The 15,036-nt window shown below is 40.2% G+C and overlaps 1 protein-coding gene across 13 annotated transcripts in view; it reads right to left on the bottom strand.

Annotated features, from left to right (window-relative positions):
• EcR (Ecdysone receptor) overlaps positions 1-15,036 on the bottom strand; it is a 116,834-nt gene that overhangs the window by 38,818 nt on the left and 62,980 nt on the right. For 2 of the 13 annotated variants that reach the window (XM_089470950.1, XM_089470951.1), the window contains exon 2: positions 5,754-6,744. The exons of the other annotated variants lie outside the window; for them this stretch is intronic. In XM_089470950.1, coding sequence (XP_089327076.1) covers positions 5,754-6,498 — 745 coding nt within the window. In that variant the 5' untranslated portion in view covers positions 6,499-6,744. The remainder of the gene's footprint in view (positions 1-5,753; positions 6,745-15,036) is intronic. 13 annotated transcript variants of the gene reach the window in all.

Genomic DNA, 15,036 nt, shown 5'->3' with positions numbered 1-15,036 from the left:
TATAACATATACATATTTATAGCCCCACGCTAACTCTATGTAGGTCAATTGAGCAAAATAATCGAACAATATTCTACAACTGTGACCCTATTTTTTATAATCATCAATTTTGTTTGAAATTCGATTGCAAAAGTGATCAGAGGAGTTTGTACTATAATCAATCTATGAGGCGCTCATTATGCTCATTGTTCATTGAAAATGGAGAACAGGAGGCATGGCAGAGCAGATGCTGGAATATCAACTGCGCGGAGTGTGTTCTAGTCGTGCAGCCCCGATTTGATCACTCTTATTATCGATGACCGCGATCATAATCGATAGCTACCTTTCTCTGTCGCTCTTTCACAATTTTTTGCACGCTTGCACTTTCCACATGTATGTAAGTGCAGTCACGCCATTTACTGTTAGCTTCTCGACGCCTTTCGCTCGGGCCAAATTGGAAGCTTGGCAGCTGATTTCAAGTTCAAATTGGCCGCAATCATTTTGCTTTTCTTTGTTGTTTCAAATTTGAATGCATGGGAAATTTATGCAAAAATCAAAATTGGCAGCAATCAGCGCAGCATAAATCAAAAGCAACAAGAGAAGCATAGAGAAAGAGAGAGAGAAGAAAGAGATAGAGCGAATTTACAGTTTCTTACCTGTTGCAATGCAACAGAAAACAAAAGCTAAAGAAAAAGTGGAAAATCACGCTTAGTTGCAACAACAACTTTCACCCGAGACAAAAATGGTTGTTGTTATCGTTGTTGTTGTCGCAGCGACGCGTCGCGTCGTATTTCTAGAAGCCAGCGAAAGAAAGTGAGCAGCCATAAAAGCAGCCAAAGAAGAAGCTGAACGAGAAGAAAGTCAAGAATGAGTGTATTCATATAAACGTATGTGTGTGTTTGTGTCCAACTGAGTGCAGAGCAATTTGCCTCTGTGTAGGTGAGCGAGAGAGAGCGAAACTTGTTTGCTGAGCTGCGCTTACGGACGGCTTATTAGAAAGTTGTTTGACTCTCCCAGAATGCAGGCCGCAATGGAAAAATAAAAACAGTTACCGCAAGACACGAAGCGAGCTTAAATTGTGTGTTAGTTGGTCTGTCTGCGCATTCATTCTCAACACAAAAGCTCTTGCGTGCGATGAGAGAGCGCCAACGGCACTCTCACTCACTCACTCGGTCGCTCTCGCTCTCGCTCTCTCGCTCTCTTTGCTGTTATTGCCTAATAAGAAAAAGTGTATTCTTAGCATTTTATTTTGTTGTTTGTTCATTTTGCTTTCGAACACAAATTCCTGCCACTGTTATTTCAACTTGTTGTTGTTGTTTTTCTCTTTGGCTAATAAAAAAAACTTAAATATACATAAATACACACGTACGTATATATGTATGCACAGCATTTGTGCATACACACTACTGACATAGTTTGCGTGTTGCCTAAATATGTTTATTGTTTTTTTTTTTTTTTTAATTTTTAATTTTATATTTAGCCCCACAGTGGCGCAAAACTTAAAAACATTTAAATTCTAATTGTATGAGTGCGCGTGTATGTGTGACGCTTGTATTTTATCAGCAAATCAGCCTGCTGTCAATTTCACTTTTTATTTTATTTCTACGAGCGCAGCTGCGCGTTGTTTTTTTAAACTAAATTTAATTAAATTGTAGTATATGAAATAGTTTCTAGTGGCAGCCGCGCGCGCTTACAGCCGGTTGTGTCATTAACCTATAAAAACGTGTTCGCTAAATGCACTCACAAACGCACACACACATTCACTCAACTAATACTAGTTACGTCGACGTCGACGTGGACGCCGCTGTCGCTGTCGCTATCGCTGTCCGCTTCAACGGCTAATGCACTTGACGTTGACTAAAGGCAAGGGGCAGAAAAAAATGCCTCTAGCAGCAGCAACGACTGCGCTGTCGACGCTGACGCTTTCTTTGCATTTCTCATTTGATTGCAAATTAATGCCAAGTGTACGAAAATAGCCAAAAATACAGCAAGAAACATACACAGAATGCACAAATACAGAAGACCATGCAAAATACATGCATATGCATGTGTGTATATATGTGTGTAGAAGTATGTATGCACATGGGCATGGGCGTGTATGTGTATTTGCTGTGCTGGCAAAGCTTTCACAGGCTGACGTCACACGCATGTGAGTAACTTTCAAAATGGTTGCCGCTTGCACTTTTCGGCTGGCTAATGAATTTCTCAATGTTTAAGATGAGGTTACGCACACGGGTACATCTGTATATAATGTTAACTATCTGTTATGGTAATTTGAGCACAGTAGCCGATGATCATTTGACTGCAAAGCAGCTGATAATCTTTTCGTATGCAAATTGAAAATGTTTGCATTGCTTTGCCATGATAAATCGTTTGCTGAAAATTTAAAAGAGAAGCCAGCAAAAACAAACTAAGAGTCAAAGTCAGGCGCAACTGTCATGCACTGGTCGAAGCAGCGCCGTCGGCAGCAACGCGCAAGCTTATCAATGTCAAAGCGTTCGAAAGAGACGGCGTAATTACAAGTAGCCAGCAACAACAGCAACTGCCGCTGCAACAACAACAAATCTCTTGTTCATACAAAGTAGACAAAATGTAGTTTGCTTATAGCATGAATACAAATTTGTGCACGCCATGTAAAAACAACAATAACAACAACAGCAGCAGCAGCAGCTACTACAGCGGCGGCAACAGCAGCAATAGCAGCGCTGTTAATGATATGAGCGCGCACGCGAGTCCATTTGAATTTGCGGGCGTTTGTGGGAGAGCTGGAGAGCGCGAGAGCAGTTTACGCTCATTAGCTGTTATTTCTGCTGGTGCTGTTGCTGCTGGGTTCGATTCTTGGTGCTTGCATACGAAGTGCGCTTCGGCCGACTGCTCGATCGCGACGTCGATAACTGACGATGGCGGCGCACAAAATCATTGACCTCATTTTTTCGTCATGCGAATACACACAAACACACACTCTCTTATAACTGTGTGACAAATGAACTGCAGTCGTGTGTGTATGTATGACTGCAAGACTAAAAACCGTCAACAAGCAATGTTGGCGTCGACAGTGACGGCAGCGTCAATTGCTACTGTTATCGTTCTGTATTTTGTTTATCGCTTTAATTTAATGTTGCCATATAAATCGATTTATTTTATTTATTTTTAAATTTTTGCACATTTTGCCTTGCTTGGCTTGTTGCTGTCCTTGACGCATAGGATCGTCGTAGCACAGAGCAACCCTAAAAATGATGCTTGCCTCCCTAACAGCAAAGCAAAACCCATGCCCGAAATCTAACAAAAGAAATGCAAATAATAAGCTCAAAGCCGTCCAAAAAACAATTGTGCAAAAAGCACGCACACAATTCGCGGCCGCAGCAGCAGCAGCAGCAGGAGAAGCTGATGTCGTTACCGGTAGTTGCTTAGCTGCGCTGTCGGCGTCTGCGTCGGCTTCGCCATCAACGTTAGCATCGGATTGCTTGGATATGCTTGTCTGCAGGGGTAAGGTCATGTACTTGAGTTTACAACGCTTGCAATGGCACGTAAAACTATGTAGAGTGTTGAGAGAGAGAGAGAGAGAGAGAGAGACAGAGCGAGGCAAAGAGAGTCATACATATGCACATTCGACAGCTTTGTCCTTGCGGTCTTTAGAGAGCAACGGCATTTTTTAGTTTTTTTTTTTTTTTTTTTTGGATGCACCAGTGACCCAAATTTACTCAAAAATAACGAGTTGAGTTCAAAGCCACTTGAAACGACGACGGAGACGGAACAGAAGAGGAAGAATAACCATAACAAAGCACAGCACAGCTGCTTGAGCTGCACTTCACTCACTGTAAAATGAGTGAATGGAAGTGAAAGAGAGGGAGACGAAGAGGAGTAAAATTTGAGTGTTAAATAAAAACTAATGAGCTTCGAATTTGTAGCCTTAGCAGACGTTTGTTAGCCGGCATTTTGAGTAATGTTAAGTTAACAGTTCACCTTACGCTTAGTTAATATCGCTTTTAACTAAATGTTATTTTGCTTAATTTTTAATATACTCTCTGAGCAAATTAAAGTTATAAATTACTTATTTTTCAGTTTGAATATAACTTAAATATAACTTTACTGAGAATAATAGAGAACGTAAAGGAAAATACAGATACATATTATATGATCCTCATTCTACTTGTGTATTCATAGCAAGAATATTTTCATAGCTCATAGCTAAAGCCAATTTGTAATAAGTCGCCAATGGAATATACTGGAGAATCATATCGAAATGTTTTAAGCTAAAGCAAGTCCTTCCGCATCTTTAAAGCGGTTTCAGGGCTGAATCTTTAGATGACCTGACCTTGGCATGAGAGCGTCGATGTCTGGCTGGATGTTGGCTGGACGGAATAAGGACAAGGGACAATCTGTGTCACATCCGGAAGCTGGAGCAGCAACAGTTGCCCCTGACCTCTGGCCTCCCTGGAAATTGGGTCACAGTGCAGCATGCAAATTGCTCTGCACAAGCTGGGTGACCCGCTTTTGCAGTGCTGCAGTCGCCCAATGCAATGCAGCACGAGGACGTGGACGAGGTCGTCTGCCCGACAGCCGAAGGTCACTCAACGCTCTGACGTCACCAACAGTCAACAATTGGAGTTCGATCGAAGACACGAGCCCAGGAGCCAAGCAGCGACAGGGCGGGAGAGAGAGAGTGAGAGTGAGAGAGAGTGAGACTAAGAGAGTGCGTTTGTTTGCTAAATATAGAACAGCTTGAGGTAGGTTCGAGTTACACCACCTTATGGCTGCATATTGTGTGTGTGTTGGAGTGTGTGAGTGTCTGTGTGTGTGTGTGTATGTGTGTGGTGCAGCCTGCCATGACGCTGGCTGATAAAGTGCGAAGCAAACGCACAAATAAAACAACAACACCAATGAATGCACCAGCTCTCCTCTCCCCACCCTCTCTCACTCTCTCCCTCTCGCTCGCTCACTCACACACTGTTGCTTGGAAAGTCTTTAAGTGCTGTTGATGGTGTTTTCCATCCCTCGTTTTGTGCTCCCTCTGGACTTCGCTTGTTCGTACTCAACACAGCGACACATATACACACACACACGCGCGTACGCAGATGCATCAATATATTGTATGTGTTTGTATGCATAAACAAAAGCAATGAATGCAGCTCGTAAAAAGTGCATCATAAAATATATATACCTCTATATATATATATATATATATATGCATATATAAATGCAATTAAATTTAATTAGTGCAGAGTGCAGCAATGCGACAAAGGGGCTAAAGGTTGTGAAAGGGGCGTGGTTTGAGCATCTATTAAGAGCACAGCTTTATAAACAATCATCATTAAACACAACTGAAAGTCCGCACTGAAATTAATTTTAGCCTCTCATTGAATTCAAATGGAATTCAAGCGTTTTCCAACACTCACAATAGAAACCGCACAATTTGGTTAATTTACTGACAGTCCTATATTCTATAAGACATTTGAATAGCATAATTCACAATTAATAGTTTTAACTTGAATTAGTTTATAATTTATAATTGAAAATAAGAAGGTAAATTATTTGAATATGTATTTTTATATTTAATATTTAAAATAAGCAAACTATTTAGATTAAAGTTCTATTAAAAATTAATTTGCCTATATAAAAAGACAAGTCTATTTTTGGAGATTCGCGCCGTACACCACGTGATATCTCCTCTATGTGAATCCTTCGACCAACCATCGACTGCACTTTCTTCATTCATTTTGTGATCTTAACTATTCGAGCTTATATAGAGTTATTCGTATGGGAAGCCCACTAACCTGATGAAATGGAATTTGCTGAATCACTGCGCGGCGTGTGCTGCATGGCCATGCCCATGGGCACGCCCATGACGCCGACCGCTGCCCCATTGCCCGGATTCGAGCCGAGTCCGTTGGAATTGCCGTTCGTGTGATGAAGCGCGCTCAGGCCCAGGCCGATGGAGGACATGCCGCCGACTGGTGCTGTGCCCCCGCCGCCGGAGCCATTGATGCCGTTCTGTTGCATGTGCAAGCCCGGTGTGGGCGTGGTCGAGTTGATCAAACTGTGGCCATTCTGCTGCAGCTGCTGCATGCCGCTGACCAGGCTGCCCACCATGTGCCCCCCATTCGTGAGCGAGCCCAGGTTCGTGGCGCCTGGCACGTACCCATTGCTATTGTTATTGTTGCTGCTGCTGTTGTTGTTGTTGTTGTTGTTGCTGCTGTTGCTGTTATTATTGTTGTTGCTGTTGATGGGTATTATGGTGGTCTGTGCGGGCAGCGTGCTGGAGCAGCCGTGCATGGCCAGCGTAATGACGCTCTGCTGCTGCGCAGTGGCATGCCCCAAGGTGTTGCCATAATGCTGGCCCGCATCGTTGCCGCACAGCCAGCTGCCCTGGTCGCCGTAGTCGGGCGAGTCCAGTGGCGACGGCGACATGCTGAGGCCCGAGGACAGGACGAGGCCATTGCTGGAGGAGGTCACCTCCGAGGAGGACTCCTCGTGGATGCGCAGGAAGCCGCCATTGTTCGACCAGCGTCGTTTCATCATTTGATAGCCGATGGTCGCCGTTGTGCTGCCTTTTTGTTCCAAGCTTGCGAAACACGAAAATCCGATTTTCCCGTGCGGTCCAATGGGTTCCGCTTCTAGTTTTTCGAAATCGTAGTCTATGTACGTTTCTCCGCTGATCTGCCAGCTTCGACTTTCGGTATTTTTTCTAGTATTTCTTACGCACTTGCTTGCGCTCGAAATACATTTTTATGGCGTGCCACGCCCCGCGTCTTCAGCAAACAAAAGCTGCAAAATTTTCAATTTCAATTTAACCAAAAACTCGATTTTTCCTTATCGTTTCTTGTTTGTGCGTCGAAACTCGTTGGGAAAGGTAATCGGAATAGACCAAAAAATACTAGTATTTCCAACTCATTTCATATCGGTTCAATGTACCCCAGCTCAGCGCTCATGAAATTTTCATTTTCATTTTAATTCAATTGCAAATTTTCGACTTTTTGCCTTGAACCGCCAAGAACACGGAAAAAATTAAATAACAGCAAAGCAAAAGAACAAAAATAAAAGAAACGAAAAAAATTAATTTGCTTTAGCCTAGAGAAATATAAGTTTAAGTGCTTCTTGCTCCACCTAATTTCCAAGTGTTTCTATCTATATATCTACAGCCGGCATCTCCCCTCTCTCTCCCTCTCTCTTTCTCTTACCCTCTCTCCCTCTCTCTCTGTTTTTCTCTGGCTCTCTTCTTAAGTGAACCAGTTTCTCTGAAGCAGATTGCAAAGTTTTGATAAGAAAATTTATTGTCATATGCTTGGACCATAATTTTATTCGCAAATTTTAATTAATCAAAGTCAGAAGAGTTAAGTTCTGCCATAGGTTTTATTTAGTTAAGCTCGTGGCGAAAGGTTTCTCAGCGCGAGGCTGTTAATGGTCATCGTGTCGGATTTTAATGGATGATTATCGCCTTAATGATGATCCATCACTCAAATCACAATTCCAAATTTTGCGCCTTTTACGCATCATTCGGCTAATCAATTTATTTCCCTGTTTGCAAAGCAAACACTGAAATTCTTATTGGAATTCTGTTTCGAGGCGAGCCCAAGAACTCACAGCTTATATATGTATATGTAGGTACATATGTATATGTAGGTACATATATATATGTAGGTACATATGTATGTGGAACTTGTTCACTTGTCGCACTTATCTAAATATTTTTATAATCATTTGTTTACACATTCTGTCTTTTCAGGTTTCCAACACAAACACGACCTTTACAACAAGAACAACAACCGTTATAAATGTGTTACAAGCCCTGAAAATATTTAGGCTCAACATTGGGCACTCGGAAGTTGGGACAACGGAAAAGGTGAGATATTTCTCCCCTTGATATTCTCCATATTGAAGAACTCGGCCCTCAAATTTTGGACAAGAATAGTCGGATCGGAATTTGTAGGTGACATCAACCTTCAGATAAGATAAATAACACATATTTCATAGAAAATTATGCCTAAATCTCTATGCACTTCTCAATAGATACGTTTTGTAAATGTTAAATTCGACCGAGTTCACCTTAAACATATGAGAACAGTATTAGATAACAGCGTAAAATACGCCCTTCTATGCAATTCTCATAGCTGCTTACATATAATAAATAATTAGTAAGTATCTTTATATTGTTCACCGAAATAAATCCCATTTCATTTGGGTCACGTTTTTGTAACAATTTTATTTTTATTGTGCTTGCTATTAGAGTTTGTTATTTGAACAACACACTTAACGAATTATAATATGTAGATGTATGTACATAATAGATGCAATAGATCTTAAATAATCATCTTCATCTTCTTTTAACTTTAAAATAATTGCTCAGCAGTGTAAAATTCACATTTCACAAGCTCCTTTCTATGCAATTCTCAAAAAGCTAAATAATCAGTGAGCTAAACTAAACTTTTCTCTGTCTCAGACTTTTTGAAAATGTTCTATATAAAACACAAATCAATTCGATAAGCCATACTTAATCCATTGAATTTACTTGACATTGCCAGACACGCACACACACACATACACACACACAATCTGTAATTTTTCACGCATTAGACTGGCAAGTGAATTGATATATGAATGCTCATAGATTTACTATACATGTATATGTAAATGTTGGTGATCCAATCATCAATCCACTTAGGCTGTGTCACATATTTCGCTTGACTTAATGAGGTTTCGATGTGGATAGACATTCATAATTACAGTGCTCAGGCATTGTAATGCGGCTAATTAACAGCCTTCAATTAAAGTGAAAGTCGACTAGAGAGTAGAGCAGTCAATAGGCCTGGCCAATAAATTGCAGCTAATGCGAGCAGAATGGTCTACAGCAGCGGCGAGCAGATGAACCCAAATGCAGTTGAATCATTTTCACGGCGAACAACAGGTGATTCATCGGCCTCTGCGTTTGACAGTTGAACTTAAGGCAGAGCTGAAAATATATTTGCCAAGCCGAAACGAATCGCTGCAATAAAAGACCGGCAAACAGCAACAGCAACAACAACAACAACAACAAAGACAATCAGTGAGTGTTGTTAATAAGCAAAGTGTTGCTGACAACACAACTCTGAAGTTGCCGCACTGATACCCTGTACAAGCTCAAATATTGGGGTAGTCCCACTGAGGAAGGAGAAAATAAAAGTTGAGCCAAAGTTACCAGAGATTGCTTAGCATATAATGAGGAGAATGATAATGAAGTAAAGTTAAGAGAACTGCATTAAATAATAATTACTAATATTATTATAATATTAGCCATTTATATCAGATTATCATTATGGCATCATAGACACCTATACATATATATACACATATATATACACATATATACTTGATAAACAAATCAATATACCCGCCACGCCAGCTGAACAAAAGCCAGCAAAAGCGAATGAGCAGTTTTTTGTTCAAAGTTCTAAAACCGGTTTTGTCCACTCACTGGGCAGAGAGACGGCGAGAGGAGAGCGGCGCTGCGAGAGAGCCGTATTGCCATCTCGCTTGCACAGTAGCTTAGAACAAAATCAAAAAGTGGCTAACAACAGAGCGATTCGAAGCTTTTAAGCAAGCCAGGAGAGTGCAGAGAAGGCAAAACGAAGTTTAGAGAGAGAGAGAGGGAGAAAGAGAGAGAGAGAAAGGCAGCGAAGGGGGGTCGAGGGGAGGGCGTGTTTTGGCCGTCACATTACTGAGATTTTGGCCCGCATTAAGAAACGTAAAAAACCTGTCGCCGTCGACGTATCTCGCTCAATATGAACGAACGAACGAACGAACAACAACAACAACAACGACAACAATAATAAACAGGTTGTTCTCTTCTCTTTTGTTGTTGCTTTTGCTTTGTTGTCTACAAAAAAAATCTTGACCAGCAGCAGCAGAAGACGCATCCAGTTTACAAACAGCTACAGATATAGCTATATGTATGTATATATGTATGTCTGTATGTATGTCTATATATACTGTATCTCTCTGTGTGAGTGTGTGATACATAAACGACATTTAAGGCATTTTTATAGCTTTGCGTGCCTCGCTGCTGCTGCTGCTGTTGTCGTTGTTGTTGTTGTTGTTGTTGCTGCTGCTTTTTGCGCATTTTACTTTTAGCTTTTTTCAAGCTAAGACACAAAGCAAAAGCCAGCCAAAAGGCAAGTGCAAAAAGTCAAAACGCGCGCAGCCGCAGACGTCTTTGCCCTTCTATATATGTATCTACATATATCTAACTTACTCACTCCTACTCTCTCGCTCTTTTCCTCTCTCTCTCCCCCCCCCCCCCCTTGCGTTCCTCAGTCTCGCTCATTTAACTGGCGCGTAATTGCCGTAAAGTTCTTCTTCTTCTGTTTTTTTTTTTTTTTTTGTAATTTGTCAGCGCTTCTGTTGCGACGCATTGTGAAATTTTTTTTTTTTTTTTTTTTTTTGTTTGAGTCAATTTGTAACGCGTGTAATGTTGTAGACTAGGAGCACAATTTAAGAATGGGAAGCGTATTAACTCAGTGGAATGGCTTTGCGATCGCATTGCGTCATGAGAACTGCAGAGAAAGGCCTTGAAGTTATCGGGCTTGAGCCACACGAGAATACAAATTAAGGTTTGACTTGAAGTTTGCTTTCCTTAGTGAAGGGAAAAGAATATGAGTTACAATAGATACTAAGCTATTGGCATCAATAAATTAAGCTGCAGTATCCATAAATATATATATAAATATATAAATGAAATATCGGACTCTTTTGAAGGAGTTCAGCCTTGATTGTCTTTTACACTACGAAAAGGAATAAAATACCGCGAAATTTAAATGCAAAGAAAAAGCGCATGTAAAATAATATTATTATCAGTTAATCTGTAAACCAGTTTCAAATTGCATAGAGAGGCCAGTGATTAATTAGAAATCTGATCAATTTAAATAATCGTAAAAAATCCATTAACCTTAGCTCAGAGAATCGTAGCACAGCTTTAAACAGCGAATTACATTTTGAATATTTACATTTTAGGTTTTCGTTAATTGCTGTAAAGATCTAAAATTCCCGATTCACAATTGCGTCTGACTTCCTTGTGGGAACCACTCACAAATACTGCTGACACTCAGTTTATTTGTGTTCATAAAGCTGTTGATTCACAGTGCATTTCGTATCATCCTAATACCCTTTTAATCACAAAGCCACAGAGACACTCTAGTGCTTGACATCCTTTTTCAATAATTGATTCGAGGGCCAAAGTATTTTCTGTATTTTCTGTATTTTCTGTCTTTCGAAGTATGTCAAGTGTGTCTGGCACGCGATTGTCGCTGCCATTTGGCCTGAGCTCAAGCAAATGCAATAAACTTTATTAAATGTACAAGAACAGCAATTGGGAGTGGGTCCTACAGCACGCCTCGGAGGACTGAAACAGCGAGAGAGAGAGAGGCAGCGAAAGAGAGAGAGAGAGAGAGAGAGCATGATAGCCAACAGAGGCAAAATAAAACAATTAAATTTCCGTTGACCAGCTAACCAAAGAGCCTTAATAGCCTAACAATATACCTTAACATAGGCACACACATAAAAACACACACACACACACACACATACATACATATGGATCCTTTTAATTTCCTGCTGTTATTTTTATGCACATAGCGCAAACGCCGCGTGATTTCCATTCGCTTACATGTTGACAGGGTATGCGTGGGCTGTCGCAGCTTGTATGTATGTATGGGTATGGGAGTATGTCTGCGTGTGTGTGAGTGCTGTGCACATGTGGCATATTCCCATAGACAACGCACAACTGCGCCATGTGTCACAGTGCCTGCGCCTCCTCAAGCAAAGTAATCTAATAATAATGCATGTATGTGGCCCACCCAAAATTAGAGAGAGAGAGAGAGAGAGAGAGAGCGGGAGAGAGACAGGGGGAGAGATATTCTTCCATTTTCTAAGAAACATCCCCACGCTAAGCTGGCTCTGGTCCAGGTTCAAGTAGAAGCTAGTGTTTCAGGAGTGTGTGTGGAGCAGAGATCATCGAATCATCCAAAAGCCTTTTGTGGCCTGCTCTAATGACTGTCATTGAGATTGACTTCCTGTTGGGTTACTTCTCTCAGTGTGGGTGCCCGAAAGACACACACAGAGCATGTGTAGCATATTACTTAGACGAAATACCCAAGCCACCGTGCGAGCTCGACAGAGTACGCTAGGCTAAAGTGCTAAAGGACAGAGATATGAATGAGCTATATAGGCCATTTCAGGTTTCACTCTCTTCGAACTGGACATTCTCTATATAATTGCAAATATTTCATCATTTAATCAACTCCATCTTAATGTAATAAATTAAGATAGAGAATTTCTTAGGACAGTACATTTTCAAGGATCTAGCCTGTCATCCAACATAAAAGTATCTATATAGCTCAATATTAATTTAATTATTTTATTTTATTGTTTTCAGTCTCTTGAAAATTCAAAAATCCTCTAAGATATGTGTAGATATAAATCGAAATATCCAAGACTTCTCGTTTGCTCTCTAAGTTTACAGGTGCCGGTATATTCACGTCTGTCATTTGTGCATTCTACCGAAAGAAAAATAAGTATACCATCTGTCAAAAAGTGTTGACAGCCAAAACTTTAGGCCGTGCCGCCATTTATATATGTTTATATATATAGGGGAGATGATGAAGTTTGATCGAATGCCCAATTTTGGCCGGCACCGAAAGTTCCTCAACAGCCACTCGAGCTTCGACAGAATCAAGACGACACCAACATCAACAGAGTTGACCTCGTTTCTCTTTTTCTTATTTTGTGGCTTTGTTTCTTTTTTCTCCTCCGTCGAACTTTTGTTTTTGTTTGCAGTTTATTTTTTTCTCGTGGTCTGTGCAAACACACGTGCCCGAAAACCGCATGGAACATACACATCTACCTCTCTCTCTCACTCACTCTCTATCTCTGTCACCCTCTACCTCTCTGTCTTTCTACCGCTCACTATATATCTTTCTCGAGACACGACTGCAGACAGATTTAACGGTTATTTTCGTTTGCGTCGCTCTGGTTAAAAACACATAAATACAACCCAAAACCAAACCATACCAAGGGAAAAAAAACCCAAACTGGTTACGCTTTGCTTTTCCGCGAATTTTTTCTGTCTCTTTTGTGTCATTTTAATATATTTTATTTCTTATTTTGAAGTCTGCTGATTTACCCAAACCAGGGAATCGGTGCCATCAATTGACACATATCGCATGCAACTGCCAGAATAGCTGAGCAGCAACTTCAACTAGACGCAGCCACAGGTGGATGTTAACATTTAACTGGCAGTCAAATTGGCTAACCTGAGCCGCATCGGACATCTACTTTCCCAGGCACATTCAGTTATGATTTATTAACTGTTTCTATGTAAATGTCAAGCGCAAACTAGCTGACAAACTCTGACATAAACTTGAACAACAATGTTTCAGATTTATGCTAATTTGAAGATATGTATTATTATCAGCTATATATATATATATATATATATTTATTTATCCACATATATATATTATAGCACATCAATCTCGAGTCAAGGCCCAGCTACGCCTCCAGGAAGATTTGAATATTTAACGACAGATTTGACAGCAGCTTTTGGCATTTTAGGGTCTTTTCTCCTGATTTTGATTGTCGCCTACTTTTGAAGTATGTATGTATGTGTGTATGCGCATGTATTCGATAGCCCAGCTGCGCCTTTCCACGCAGCTTATGTTTATGATATTGGAAAGCTTGTGGATTGCCATAAAATCATAAAATCATTTACATGTAAGTCCTTTCTCCTTTTTGATTGCTTTCTCATTAACCATTTTTTTTTTTTTCGTTTTGTTGGGCCCCAAACCAATTAACAATGAAAACAAGCCGAAGAACAAATGTCGTGACGAATTGTAGATACTCTTAAAAAAGTTGTATAGCAATAGAATCCTCTAGATTATTCTCCCATTCCTCATTGAGTTTCCTGGAAACATTTACAGACTTAACTTTATTTCGTAAATTAGATTTATGAATTTCGTAGTAATAATAAGAATTTGCCAATAATACTTCTTAATGGAATCAAATCAGCATTTGAATCAACTAAATTTCCAATAGTCCGAAAAAGTTTTTTTATGCTGTTTTTGGGAAAGTTGAAAAGAAACTTTTTAATGGCCAACTGATGTACAAGCAGCACAAACTGAAAATGGGAAGAGACATTTTGGGAAGCAGATTTATGGCGCATTTTTCAGCTTTTCATTAGGAGGAGAAGCTCCTAATTGCTCGCAATGCTGTGACAGGGCACGCGTTTGGATTAGGCCAACGATAGGGAACAACAAATGGCTAAAACACAGAGAGCTGTCAATACTTGTCTCATGTTCTTAGCACTGGCACAAATTATGCGGGAGCAATGGAATACCAAGTGGAATCGTAGCGGTTTCTGGTGGAGCTACTCATTATGTCAAAGACACAACCTTGACGCAGCAACAACAAGGCGAAACTGACAATAAACCAGAAGATATATATGCTTGCATAAAAGAGGAACAAGCAACAACAACAATAACAAAAAATTAATAATAATAGGAGAAAAAGAGACAGACATTAGACAGAAACCAGCCGAAAAGGCGAACGCTCAAAATGCGCTTGAATCATTTCCTTTTCCGGTTTTGTCGCGTTTCTCTTTTCAGCTCATTTTTCTTAGAGACTCGTATAATTTTGTATTCATTTATTACTTCTTTATCTGTTTTTGTACTACGCGTATTCATTATCGATTTGCATTCATTATCGAGATGATTTGCATAGAACGCCAGACTCGTCTCAATATCGGCTGACCTTTTGGAAAGTTATCAAAGAGATCTATAGACTATGTAGTTGACGACTTCATTAAAACTGGCATATGGAAGATGGAAATAGTTCAAAATAGCTATAGGTGCATTGGTAGTTGCATTAAGTTGCAATCATCAGTGGGATTCTATATAGACAATTGAATTCGGTAAATGAGAATACAAAATAGAGACTAATATCTCCATGAACACTCGATTTAAGATTCATTTATATATATATTTATTTGCGATCTGTTAATGTTTTCAATTTGTATCCTACTGGGTTTATTCG

The sequence above is a fragment of the Drosophila arizonae genome, chromosome 5 (genome assembly GCF_054131065.1).
Source record: "Drosophila arizonae isolate 15081-1271.41 chromosome 5, UAZ_ARI_1.0, whole genome shotgun sequence".
Taxonomy (NCBI): domain Eukaryota; kingdom Metazoa; phylum Arthropoda; class Insecta; order Diptera; family Drosophilidae; genus Drosophila; species Drosophila arizonae.
Note: the sequence above shows the minus strand (reverse complement) of the source record. Positions and strands in the feature narration are given on the sequence as shown.